The following is a 12,500-nucleotide window of genomic DNA, read 5'->3' as shown; positions in this document are numbered from 1 at the left end:
TCTGTGATAATCAACATATATTCATTTGATCTTCACTATAGTGAAAATAATTCATAATTTCTGCCTATTTTACTCCAAAATAAGGTACAATTTAATGTACAGTAAATGTGGTTTATTGACCATAAATTTAAAATAAAATAAATGTAAAACTATTGCTAATAAGTTGGAATGAAGTTGGCTAGAAGGTGCACAATAGAATTGGGGGATATTATACCTTATGCTTTATAAAAAGGCAAAACAGAGCGGGAATTAATTTTGTTGGAGGACAACAAGTGCATGATCGACAGGAAGTCACAAGGTGGTTCAACTTAAGACATAAGTGTGATATTTGGTTTTAATTTTTTATAAAATCACGTCTGTATTTAACCCGTGTGTTGTCTTCTGGTCGACCGTGCACTTGTTGTCCTTCTGGGTCAAAATTAACACTTTTTTTTTAACCGTTTTCTTTTATATTTTTGACAAATTTTCTGACGTTTTTGTTTATGTTGTTTTTTCACATTTTGTCACCTTTTTCCCACATTTTCTCCAACTTATCACCAATAGTTTTACACATTTTTGGAATTTATGGTCAATAAATTTCATTTAAAGGAAATTATACCTAATTTTGAAATGATGAATGATTTTGACTAATATTAGAGGAACGTATCACAGTCGTGTGGATGTCAGGTTTTGAAACCATTTCAATTTTTTCAAATGCTATATAATTGAATACCCACAATTCAATGAAAGTAGTGATCCAGTACTTGCAATTGTACTTTATTTTTTGTCTAATTTGGTTAAAAAGAAACCCATATTTCTGATATAGAAGTTTTGAGAACGGGTCAAGTTTGACCTGAGGACAATCTGCTGATGCTGCAACAAAAACAGCAAGTTCTGCAATTTATATAGAAATAAAATGGGCTCCGTGGGCCGCCAGACTTGCAATACACCGGGGGAAACCATGCATTTTGGCCCTTCATATGAAAGCATTTGGACTCCTCTTCCCTAAAGAGACGTGGGGGGATTATTTATTGTTTTATACTTTCTGGTGCGCACAAGAAACTTGCAACTTGCAGTCTTGAGGAATTAATCTTCCTGAAAAAGCAACCAAATGTCCCTGATAGTGACATCAATTATAGGACATGCCATCCCATCTGTAGCCTCTATCTACGCCACGCGGAACAGCCATAACTCGCAGAAAGTGCTAGACAATCCCTCCCACCCTGACAGGTCCCTCTTCCAACTACTGCCCTCTGGAAAGAGAGTTCAAAGTCTCAGGGGCAAAACATCCCGCTTTTGTATCAGTACTTACCCTGCCACTATAACCGGCATTTTCCACTGGATGCGGAACATCTGTGGAGTCAGTAGGTTTCCATTAAAGTCAGTGTGTGTATTTCCACTGACTGCAGAACGTCTGCGTCCCGACTCCGTCCCAGCTCCGGCGGTCCCAGCCCTCCGGAGCAGATACCAGAGCTTCTATTGTTGCCGGACGCCGGAGAGCTCCGCAGCAATTCAGCACACGGCAGATAGTGCGGGACAGGAAGTCGAGCACAGAAACAAAATAAACATCTGGTTAATTTACAAAGTAAAATCCAGCGTGCTCACGGCGGATCATATTTCCCTGCACTACACCTTGAAAACACAGCTCAGAGTAGTTTCCCCTCTACTCCTCTGGATGGAAACTAACTGGTGGTGGTTTTGTGGTTCTGTTTATAGAAACTACATCCTGTTATATCGCGCAAACATACGTGAACTCGCGAGATCTCGTGGTCGGCTGGCAGCAGCCGTTACGCAACAAATCCGGACCTGGTGGGTGTTGACGGACGGCGGAGCACGCAGCCGTTCCGCAGCGGAGCCGGTTCACAGACGTTCCGCATCCATGGTTAAAGTCTCGGTCTCGACACCTCAAAGTATCAGTACTCACCCCGCCACTATTAGGCTCCTTAATGCTCAGGCACCTTGCTACTAAATGCACTTTATAGACTGCAACAGACACTTTATGGGAAGGTGTAATAGCACAAGGTCTCTACAGCTGTTTACAGCTTTGAATGATTGTCTATGTGATTGTCTTCTATGTACTGTATGTTCCTGTGCATGTATTGCCTTTTTTAACCTGATTGGCACCAAGACAAATTCCAATCATCTGTGCTGACATGTCAATAAGGTATTAAACTTGAACTTGAACAAACTTAAAGATGACACAGTAACTGTTGACTGATTTTATGCTGTGAATGTGAAATATTAACTTTAGCCACATAACGTTAGCAGTAGTTTGTAAGCATCATTTTGCTACCCTTAACCCGAGTTTCCACCGGTTGCATTGTAATTGTAATTGTAATTGTAAGTTGCTTTGGATAAAAGTGTCAGCTAAATGACATGTAAAAGAAAATGCCTCTGCACTCAATTGGATAGACCTACAACCAATCAGAGCGCCCCATCTTCTTAGCGACCATCGGGGGCCAGCTGATAAATTAAACTTTTGCCGAACCCCGTAGGAAGGAAGGCAAAAACATCTTTCCAATCGACAAATGCCTTGATTGCGGTTCTCTGTTCCTCTTTTAAAATGAATGCGCTGTCGATATCTTCTATAACAGACGCCATGGCAGCCATCTTTGTTGTAAACAAATTCAACCCAAGCGCTCTTTGGTGACGTGGTTGATTACTGTTGATCATCTGTCCATCATCGTATAAAGCCCGCCCTGACGATTTGATTGGTCCGAACAGCTCTGGTGTCGAGCATAGTCGCTGCACAACGGATCAAGTCCAGACCGAACCTCCCGACCTAAAATGTTGTGGGCGGGGCTAAGCTCGGCTGGCATCCAGGCTAGTAACTTGAGACTTAAGACCACCGCTATTCCACTTCCTGCCCGGCTGTCTGAACACCCCGTGGCTTGCGTGAAAATAGACCTGGCTCGTATCTTTAGTGGAGCGGAGAGCCGCTTCACGCACGCTTCTGGGACACTGGTGGAACATCAAGCATTGACTTGAACGGCTGCGATTGCCAGAGACGCAGCACAGACACGTCCGGTGGAAATTAGGGTTAGAATGGTTTCTCCTGAGCACCAGAAAGTATCTTGTGCTCACGAATAATATTTCCCTTTAGGGACTCTGTAGGTTTGAGTCATTTTTATGAACCATAAGTAAAAATTCCTTGATGCCAGCTTGTTAAATGTGAATATTTTCTATTTTCGTCTGACCTCTGTGACAGTAAACTGAAACTAAATCATCTATTTTATTCGTTTCTCTTTCTGTAGACATGGAAGAACACTCTGGACCGCTATCCGGAGACGCTGCTGGGTTCTTCGGAGAAAGAGTTTTTCTACAACGAGGAAACGCAGGAATTCTTCTTCGACCGAGATCCCGAAATGTTCCGGCACATTCTGAACTTTTACCGCACGGGGAAGCTCCACTACCCCCGAAACGAGTGCATCCAGGCCTTCGACGAAGAGCTGGCCTTCTACGGCATCGTGCCGGAGATCATCGGAGACTGCTGCATGGAGGTACACATCCACTTCCTCTGCACAAGGAAATATATTCTGTTTCTGTTTCTGTTGGCACAAAGGAGGAGCTACAGCATTTAGTTTAAGGGCGTTTTCACACCTTAAAGTCTGGACCAAGGTCCAAACCAACATTCATGTTTAAAGGTCCCATGGCTAAGGTCTATATAAAGAGACTTCAGATACAGTATTAGGGGACCACTAAGGTCTATATAAAGAGACTTCAGATACAGTATTAGGGGACCACTAAGGTCACATTTGGCACATTATTACGTACATATCACAGTCAAAGCCATAACAATGTGTAGATGTGTTGAAAGGTTTCTAGCCTATAGGCTAATTTGCAACCCTGGTCAGGCCTTTCTAAAAACATAATCCAAATATATATAATTCTTTTTTAAAGAACTACATAGTGTGAGTTACACAATCATGCAGCAGATACATTGTATACTACTTGTCACTTTTAAGGTAGTCTATATCCTTGACTTTTCACTTCTGCTCCCATGCTGACGGCAATCCCGCCGGATCTCCCTCATTTTGGCCGGATGTCCGTCCCCTTCCTCTGTCTCTGTGTTGGCGATCTAACCTCCGGTGGATTTCTGAGGACTATGGTTAACTGCTCCTCAGATCTCTGCAGGGTAAATCCAGACACCCCCAAAAGAACATCAGCCCTAGATAGAGCGTCTCCCCAGCTGCTTCGTGACCGGTCTTGGGGCCCGAAACAGGAAAAGTGTAAAATCCTTTATCAAATTAAGTCCGATTTTATATTTCCTCGAGGCCGAGTCGAGTCTCGAGTCGGACTTGAGTCCGAGTCCAGGACTCGAGTACTCCATCACTGGCTAACATGACTCGTCAGATAAAGTGACAAAAGCAACAAAAACATTCCCCAAAAAAAAGCTACAAAAACTTTGGATAAATGCTTTATGCTGAGTGGTGTGTGTTGGCTTTCATCAGTGTTTTATGTATTATCTGCTCTAGCTTTTCCATCCTTTCAGACACAGATATGGTGATAATAATGGCCCAAAATGATGTGAAAAACCACATTTTCTTAAGAGAGGAAACCCTAAACCTCTGGCCAAAATACGTGCACCCAAGTTTTCCCAACCCGATCTCAATCCGAACTCGTAAAATACGGACGTTTGGACAGTGGCTGTCAGCGTGTACCGGGGAGAGCAGCAGCTATACAGGATTTAGAGAGTAGGATGTAAGGGGGAATTTCCCATAGGCAGTATATATAATGGACCAACAGATCCCGTGTCTCTGGACGGAGACCAGTGAAGTCTCTTTCCCGGTGATGGCTGAGCGTTACTGAGCAGCCTCCAACTGAGCTTGAAGACGTAGATGTGACGTGAGCAACCTGTCTGAAAGTTGGAAGTCTTCTGGTAGCTGTGCCAAGAGAAATCTCAATCATTCCCAATCTAGCAGAGACGGAGAGCGTAGGTATATGTAAGGAGATAACATAGACACAGGCTAATTATTGATCACTAAAATGATAGTTAACATTAGTAATTACACTTAAACAGCTAATGGAAGTCCAAACTGCCTGAGAGCTTCTCCTGTACTATACGGTAATTCCTCTACTATGAGACAGTAAGTCTCGTGGTTATGACCCAATCGTTAGCCTATTTTTATAAAAACGTCTGCTACGGAGCCATAACGTGAGCTACAAGGTAATGGAGCCTTTTATTCATTGTCGTGTTTCTTTAGAAATAAACAACGGACAAATAGAGTCTTTAAACTCTTCAGATGTAAAGTTATTCTCTGTCAAAGTGACGTCAAAATGAATGGCAGTCAATGGGATGCTAACGGGAGGTGATGGCTTGGTAGCATCAAAATGGCGCCATAGGAGGTACGGTTTGTTGACAGACACTTACCCCCTTTGAAATTCCTCGTATGGAGGTTGGTTGGGGGGGTGGATGGGTCAAACACAGGACTTTCACCCAGGAGACCGGGGATCATGTCCCGCTTGTCACGTTTCCTAAAGTTCCTTTCTTCTTTAACCGTCCCGTTATTCCCGCGTGTCACAGAAAACGTAAGCCTACCCACGACCTTTTCCTGAACATAACTGCATCAAAAAGGACGCCAATAGTCCCGACCAAGCGCGTTTAGTTAAAGCGCGTTTTATGACGCTAACGGAGACTTTTAGCGTCAATAACAACGACAAAGGCACCTGACCAAGCGTCCGTATTTTACCAGATGGGAGTGAGAACGTGTTGGTTTTCCACAAACGTCGGGAAAACACTGACATCAGCCCCATCTTCAGAGTCTTTTACATCTTTATATTGTCTGTTTTTATACCATCCACTGACTCATGAATGCTTCTGTGTTTTGGGAGACACACAAATGTTGATTCAACTGTGAGAGATTCTCATTTCAGGATTTGTTTTTTTGTTTTTTCTTACTCGCCCACAATTTCCCACGAGAAACACTCCACATGCTTTTTATTTCTATTCTTCAAGTAATTTCACAGATTCCGCTGCTTTTCTTCTCCGGTAAATTATATAATTTCATCTCGTATGTGAGGCAAACTGTTTGAAGGAGGAATTGAACTTCCTTTTAGACAGATTTATTAGTCACTGTGGCTGCTGCGACAGTCTCATCTATTCATTTACTAATTGCTCTATTGATGCTAAACAACCAGCTATTTGAATTGACATGAAGACACGAAGCCAACTTGTTAAATTAGGAAGGTTTGTCCGGTGTTAGGGCTCCTGGACACTGGCTGCGTGGCATGAGCGTGTCAGCTGCGTGGCGTGAGCGTGTCAGCTGCGTGGCGTGTCCATTTTTATTTCGTGACACGCACGTCACAGAAAAACGCGTGCATGCTAGAAATAGGACCGACGCCTATTTTTCACGCGACACACAATTGTGTTGGAAGCGTTTCCAGGCAAAACAGAATACGAAAAGATGTTTATATGTCATTTTGACATGAATACATATTAATAAATGACATGTTGATGTTTGAAAGTCTCGAGGTTTTGATATAAATGTAATAAAAAAAAAAAGAAATTATCGATTTTCAAACATTGCACCTGTCAATCCAGAAGGAAATATTCTGGAGCTTATTTCGCCGTCAATACAGCCGACGTTGTCGTTGCTGTAATCAGATCAGAATATATTTATGTTTATGTTTATGGGAGACATCCATGCGTACCAAGGGAGTCAGCTTCTCCTCACAACCCGTAGCTCCTATGGCGCCATTTTGATGCTACCAAGCCATCACCTCCGTTAGCATCCCATTGACTGCCATTCATTTTGACGTCACTTTGACAGAGAATAACTTTACATCTGAAGAGTTTAAAGACTCTATTTTTCCGTTGTTTATTTCTAAAGAAACACAACAATGTATAAAAGGCTCCATTACCTTGTACCTCACGTTATGGCTCCGTAGCAGACGTTTTTATAAAAATAGGCTAACGATTGGGTCATAACCACGAGACTTACTGTCTCATAGTAGAGGAATTACCGAATAGTACAGGAGAAGCTCTCAGGCAGTTTGGACTTCCATTAGCTGTTTAAGTGTAATTACTAATGTTAACTATCATTTTAGTGATCAATAATTAGCCTGTGTCTATGTTATCTCCTTACATATACCTACGCTCTCCGTCTCTGCTAGATTGGGAATGATTGAGATTTCTCTTGGCACAGCTACCAGAAGACTTCCAACTTTCAGACAGGTTGCTCACGTCACATCTACGTCTTCAAGCTCAGTTGGAGGCTGCTCAGTAACGCTCAGCCATCACCGGGAAAGATCTTCTAATATCCTTCACTGGTCTCCGTCCAGAGACACGGGATCTGTTGGTCCATTTATATACTGTCTATGATGTGTCCAGACAAGGCTAACAGCAGCAGCAGCGTCAGACACGTTTCTGGTGTGCAAAGACATAGATAACGCCACGCAGCCGCCATGCAACTGACACGCAACAGAAATGCCATGCTCACACCACGCAGCCAGTGTGAAACGGGCCTTAGGCTGCGTTCAGACAGCCTGCGTCGGCCGGCAGACGGTGTGGCAAAAACTCAGCCGAAAAGTTGAGACAGAGTCAACTTTTGGAGAAACCCAACCCTGTGTCACGCTGCGGTGGCCAGTATGTGCACGTGGATCAGACTTGTGGGAGTGTTTTGAGGAGGTGTGAGAGTCCCGTACAGGAAACAGGAAACATCACTGCCTCTATCTCTGCCACAAGAAGGTTTTAAAATGCCAAACACAAGCTCTGAACTGGCCAGGAGTTTGAAGAACAGCTGACTGTTTCTCTCTTTCTCTGGGAAATGAAGCTGCCTTCAAGTGCGCTCGGAAACGGATGGATGGATGGGTGGATGAATGGATGGATGGATGGGTGGATGGATGGGTGGATGGATGGATGGATGGATGGATGGATGGGTGGATGGATGGATGGGTAGATGGATGGATGGATGGATGGCTGATAGATGGGTAGATGGATGGGTGGATGGATGGATGGGTGGATGGGTGGATGGATGGATGGATGGATGGATGGATGGATGGGTGGATGGATGGATGGATGGGTGGATGGATGGATGGGTAGATGGATGATGGATGGGTAGATGAATGGATGGGTGGATGGATGGATGGATGGATGAGTGGATGGATGGATGGGTAGATGGATGGATGGGTAGATGGATGATGGATGGGTAGATGAATGGATGGGTGGATGGATGGATGGATGGATGAGTGGATGGATGGATGGGTAGATGGATGATGGATGGATGGATGGGTGGATAGATGGATGGGTGGATGGATGGGTAGATGGATGGGTGGATGGATGGATGGGTAGATGGATGGATGATGGGTGGATGGATAAATATAGATAGATCTTTTTTGTGCTGCAACAAGCAATTTGTTGTATTTTAGCAGAATACTGAAAGCAGCAGGACTGAGACCACTTTAATATCTGTTTAAGTTAAATCGTTTTCGCCATATTCAACTACGTAAACGCATATTTTCCTCCTGTTGTGCAGCCCTAGTTGTACCATCTCTAACTCGATGAATGATGACGAATAAGTTGTCTGATGTTGTCTTCCTCTCCCTGTCTCTCTGAAGGAATACCGCGACAGGAAGAAGGAGAACCAGGAGCGTTTGGCGGAGGACACCGAAGCCAACGAGGCGATGGACGCCCCGCTGCCCCCACACAGCACGTCCCGGGAGCGTCTGTGGCGAGCCTTCGAGAACCCGCACACCTCCACCATGGCGCTGGTCTTCTACTACGTCACGGGCTTCTTCATCGCCGTCTCCGTCATCGCCAACGTGGTGGAAACGGTGCCCTGCCGGCCGCCCAAAGGCAGCGTCAAAGACCTTCCCTGCGGCGAGAAGTACCAGCTGGCGTTCTTCTGCATGGACACGGCCTGCGTGCTCATTTTCACCTTCGAGTACCTGATGCGTCTGTTCGCCGCGCCAAGCCGCTGCAAGTTCATGCGCTCGGTGATGTCGGTGATCGACGTGGTGGCCATTATGCCGTACTACATCGGCCTGGTGATGCCGGAGAACGAGGACGTGAGCGGTGCCTTCGTCACGCTCCGCGTCTTCCGCGTCTTCCGGATCTTCAAGTTCTCGCGGCACTCGCAGGGTTTGAGGATTTTGGGCTACACGTTGAAGAGCTGCGCCTCGGAGCTGGGCTTCCTGCTCTTCTCCCTCACCATGGCCATCATCATCTTCGCCACGGTCATGTTCTACGCCGAGAAGGGCACCAAGGGCTCCACCTTCACCTCCATCCCCGCCTCCTTCTGGTACACCATCGTCACCATGACCACGCTCGGGTGAGTCGCTTTAAACTCTTTTTACGTTGAAAATTAAAGATGTTGTGGCCGGTTAGCTCAGTTGGTAGAGCGGGCGCACATACATTATGTAGAGGTTTATTCCTCAACGTAGAAGGTCAAGGGTTTGAGTCCGACCTGTGATGGTTTCCTGCATGTCTCCCCCCTCTCTTTCTCCCCTTTATCTCAGTTTTCCTATCCATTATGGCAGAAATATGCACAAAAATAATGACGTAGCAGCAGTCTACATAGCATTTTGGTTTGTGGACTGAGAAAGAAAGTTAAAAAGTGACAAAAAGTAACAAAAAAACTAGAGAAAAAGTGTTAAAAACACAGAAGAAAGCAACAAAAAACTCGGTGAAAAAAGTGAAAACAGAGACCTCCTGGCCATCATCTGCATGCACGGCAGAACAGAAAATCTGCAGACTTTCCCTTTACGTTTCCAGCTGACGCTAGCGGTAGCTAGATTGGTTGAAAAGGTCCTACCGAACGCTAAACAAGAAATTTTTAGGCAACCGCAATGTTCCAGTGACTAAAGTGAAAACACACACTGAGAGGGTCAGAGTGAAAACACGGACAACAGCCAAAATCTGGTAGAGGTCTGTTTTAATGTCCACAGAGTTAGCATCATGGCTAGCATTAGGGTTGGGTACCGAACTCTGCACTTTTTTGGGTACCGACCGAATTACGTCGGTACTACCGAGGACGGACTCACGCTAAATCAAACGGTGCCAAATTTCGGTACCTGACAGCGATTAAGGGCAAGCTCTGCATATTGACAGAGAGCGGAGCTCTGACACACATACACACACACACACACACACACAGACACACACACACACACACACACACACACACACACACACACACACACACACACACACACACACACACACACACACACACACACACACAGGTATTTTGTGTTTTAAGCCCCCAACGTCGCGGCAATGGTTAAGGTTAGGGTTAGCTGCCTGGAAGGCGACGTTGGAGGCAAAAAACACCATCGAGCGCACACACACACACACACACACACACACACACACACACACACACACACACACGCGAAGTGCTTTAAATTAAACATGAAAGAGCAGTTAAAAACTGTCATGATGAAAATAAAAAGGCTAAAATAGAATAATATACAAACAGAGAATACAAGTTACAGTGAGTTAGCAATTAATAATTATTTAATTTAATAGGTTGTAGGGACAGGTTTGGGAGGAAAGAGGGAGGGGTTTTATTTTTATTTTTGTTTAATTTCTGTGTGTAAAATATTCTAAATAAATAACTAAATGTTCTAATAGGATAAATAGGTTTGGAATTATTTTAAAAACTGAAATAATTTTTTGTAATTACAGAGGGAAATTACAGAAAAAAGGTACCGATAAAAATGTGAACGGTACCCAACCCTACTTAGCATCGCTAAGCCTCTGTCCTGATTGGTCCTAAAGCATCCTCTGCTTCATCTTCTGTTTTAAAATAAACGGGAGCATCATTTACTAGATGAACATCATTCTTGAGACTAGCAATTGAGACCATAAACTCATTATGAAAATGTTTACCGAGGTTATAAATCAAGAGAGAAGTGGGCTCATTTTCTCATAGACTTCTACAGAAACAGACTTGTTTTTGGAGCCGGTGAAGTTGCCCCTGACAACGGCGCTGCTGTTAATATCTTCGTCACGGAGACGAGAGCGTGTGCTGCTCGCTGTCGTCGTCCTGTTGTGTGTCGGCGATGTGATGTGTCAGTGTTATTGGTTACGGAGGAGAGTTTGACCGTCTGTTTCCACCACGAAAACAGATGTGATGTGTGTCGCGCCTCCCACTCGTTGCTTCTCAAGTACGGTGGTGTAGCTTCACCCTGCTGCCGCCCACACACACTCACTGCTGCCGCTTGTGTGTGTGTGTGTGTGTGTGTGTGTGTGTGTGTGTGTGTGTGTTCACCCTGCAGCTCTCCAGCTCTGTTCTATTATCTGCTGTTTTAAGAGCTTTTGGGAAAACGTCGGAAATAGAGAGTGAGTGAGGAAAACTAACTGCCATGAGCTCCGACCATACTGCACACACACACACACACACACACACACACACACACACACACACACACACACACAGATAGACAGACACACACACACACACACACACACACACAGACAGACAGATATACACACACACACACACACACACACACACACACACACACTCACACAGATACACACACACACACACACACACACCTGTCTGTGAATGAAGAGTGCGAGAGCTGTAAAGTGTGAGTTCAAAAGGTGTGAATGACTCAAACTGTTCAGTTCTGTAGTAAACCAACAGACGTTTGGTTCATTTTATTCAATGAAATAATAACATTCTTATAGAAAACGAGGAGAATGAAAATGATCTTTTATTATGAAATGAAATGTGTCCGTAGCTCTGGGGCATGACTCCCTGAACCGGCGTGCAGCAGGTTTAACATTATATTCTCTCTGGTTTTGGTGTGTGTGTGAGAGGTGTTAACCAATCACTAGCCTCGCATTCCCAGCTCGGTCTCCACAGCGCTGTGGAGGAAGGTCTGGCTACTCCACAGATGCATTCTGTCATTTGGTGGAACATTTGCACCCCGCAAAAGAAAAAGCCACATACAATATTAAATGAAGTTAACTGTTGACACAATACAGTACCGTGAGCTATTTAAATTAGCTGATACATGGTTACACCTCATTCGTCCACAGCAATCCCACCAATCAGTCCCAAAACCTCCCAGTTAGAGAGGAAATTACCTAAACATATTCTTTATACATATTTACAATCATTCCCTGAAATAACTGAGCAGGTCTGCCTCGTTAGACCGTCCTCATCTTCTAAACTTGACATCTTAAGCGTGTAGCTCGCTAGCTACAAGTTAGTTGTTGTTTCCCGAAGAGAGCGGAAAGTCTGCTTCTGACTGGCTAGTAGTCCTTACCTAGATACTGTCAGGGCACGCCCTCATACTCTGCTTCTGACTGGCTAGTAGTCCTTACCTAGGTACTGTCAGGACACGCCCTACTCTGCTTCTGACTGGCTAGTAGTCCTTACCTAAGTAACCCAATCAGCAGTGACGTGTATTAAAACTTTATTAAAAAGGCAGTGTGCTTGCTGCATCATCACTCTTTCAGTTTAAATAAACGTTTTTGCCATGTTTTGACGGGGCTGAACGTTTGCTCTGTTTGCTGTTCACACTGTGAGGTCTTACAGACATCTGGATGGATATCTGTTTATTAT

The 12,500-nt window shown here is 44.5% G+C and overlaps 1 protein-coding gene across 1 annotated transcript in view; it reads left to right on the top strand.

Annotated features, from left to right (window-relative positions):
- The window catches only part of kcnd1 (potassium voltage-gated channel, Shal-related subfamily, member 1), a 59,470-nt gene that overhangs the window by 1,316 nt on the left and 45,654 nt on the right, over positions 1-12,500 (top strand). The window contains exons 2-3 of the mRNA XM_031293173.2: positions 3,234-3,479; positions 8,536-9,248. Of these exons, the coding sequence (XP_031149033.1) occupies positions 3,234-3,479; positions 8,536-9,248 (959 nt within the window). The remainder of the gene's footprint in view (positions 1-3,233; positions 3,480-8,535; positions 9,249-12,500) is intronic.

This window comes from Sander lucioperca, chromosome 12 (assembly GCF_008315115.2).
Source record: "Sander lucioperca isolate FBNREF2018 chromosome 12, SLUC_FBN_1.2, whole genome shotgun sequence".
Lineage (NCBI taxonomy): Eukaryota > Metazoa > Chordata > Actinopteri > Perciformes > Percidae > Sander > Sander lucioperca.
The sequence above is the reverse complement of the archived record's forward strand: the minus strand, read 5'-3'. Positions and strand labels throughout refer to the sequence as shown.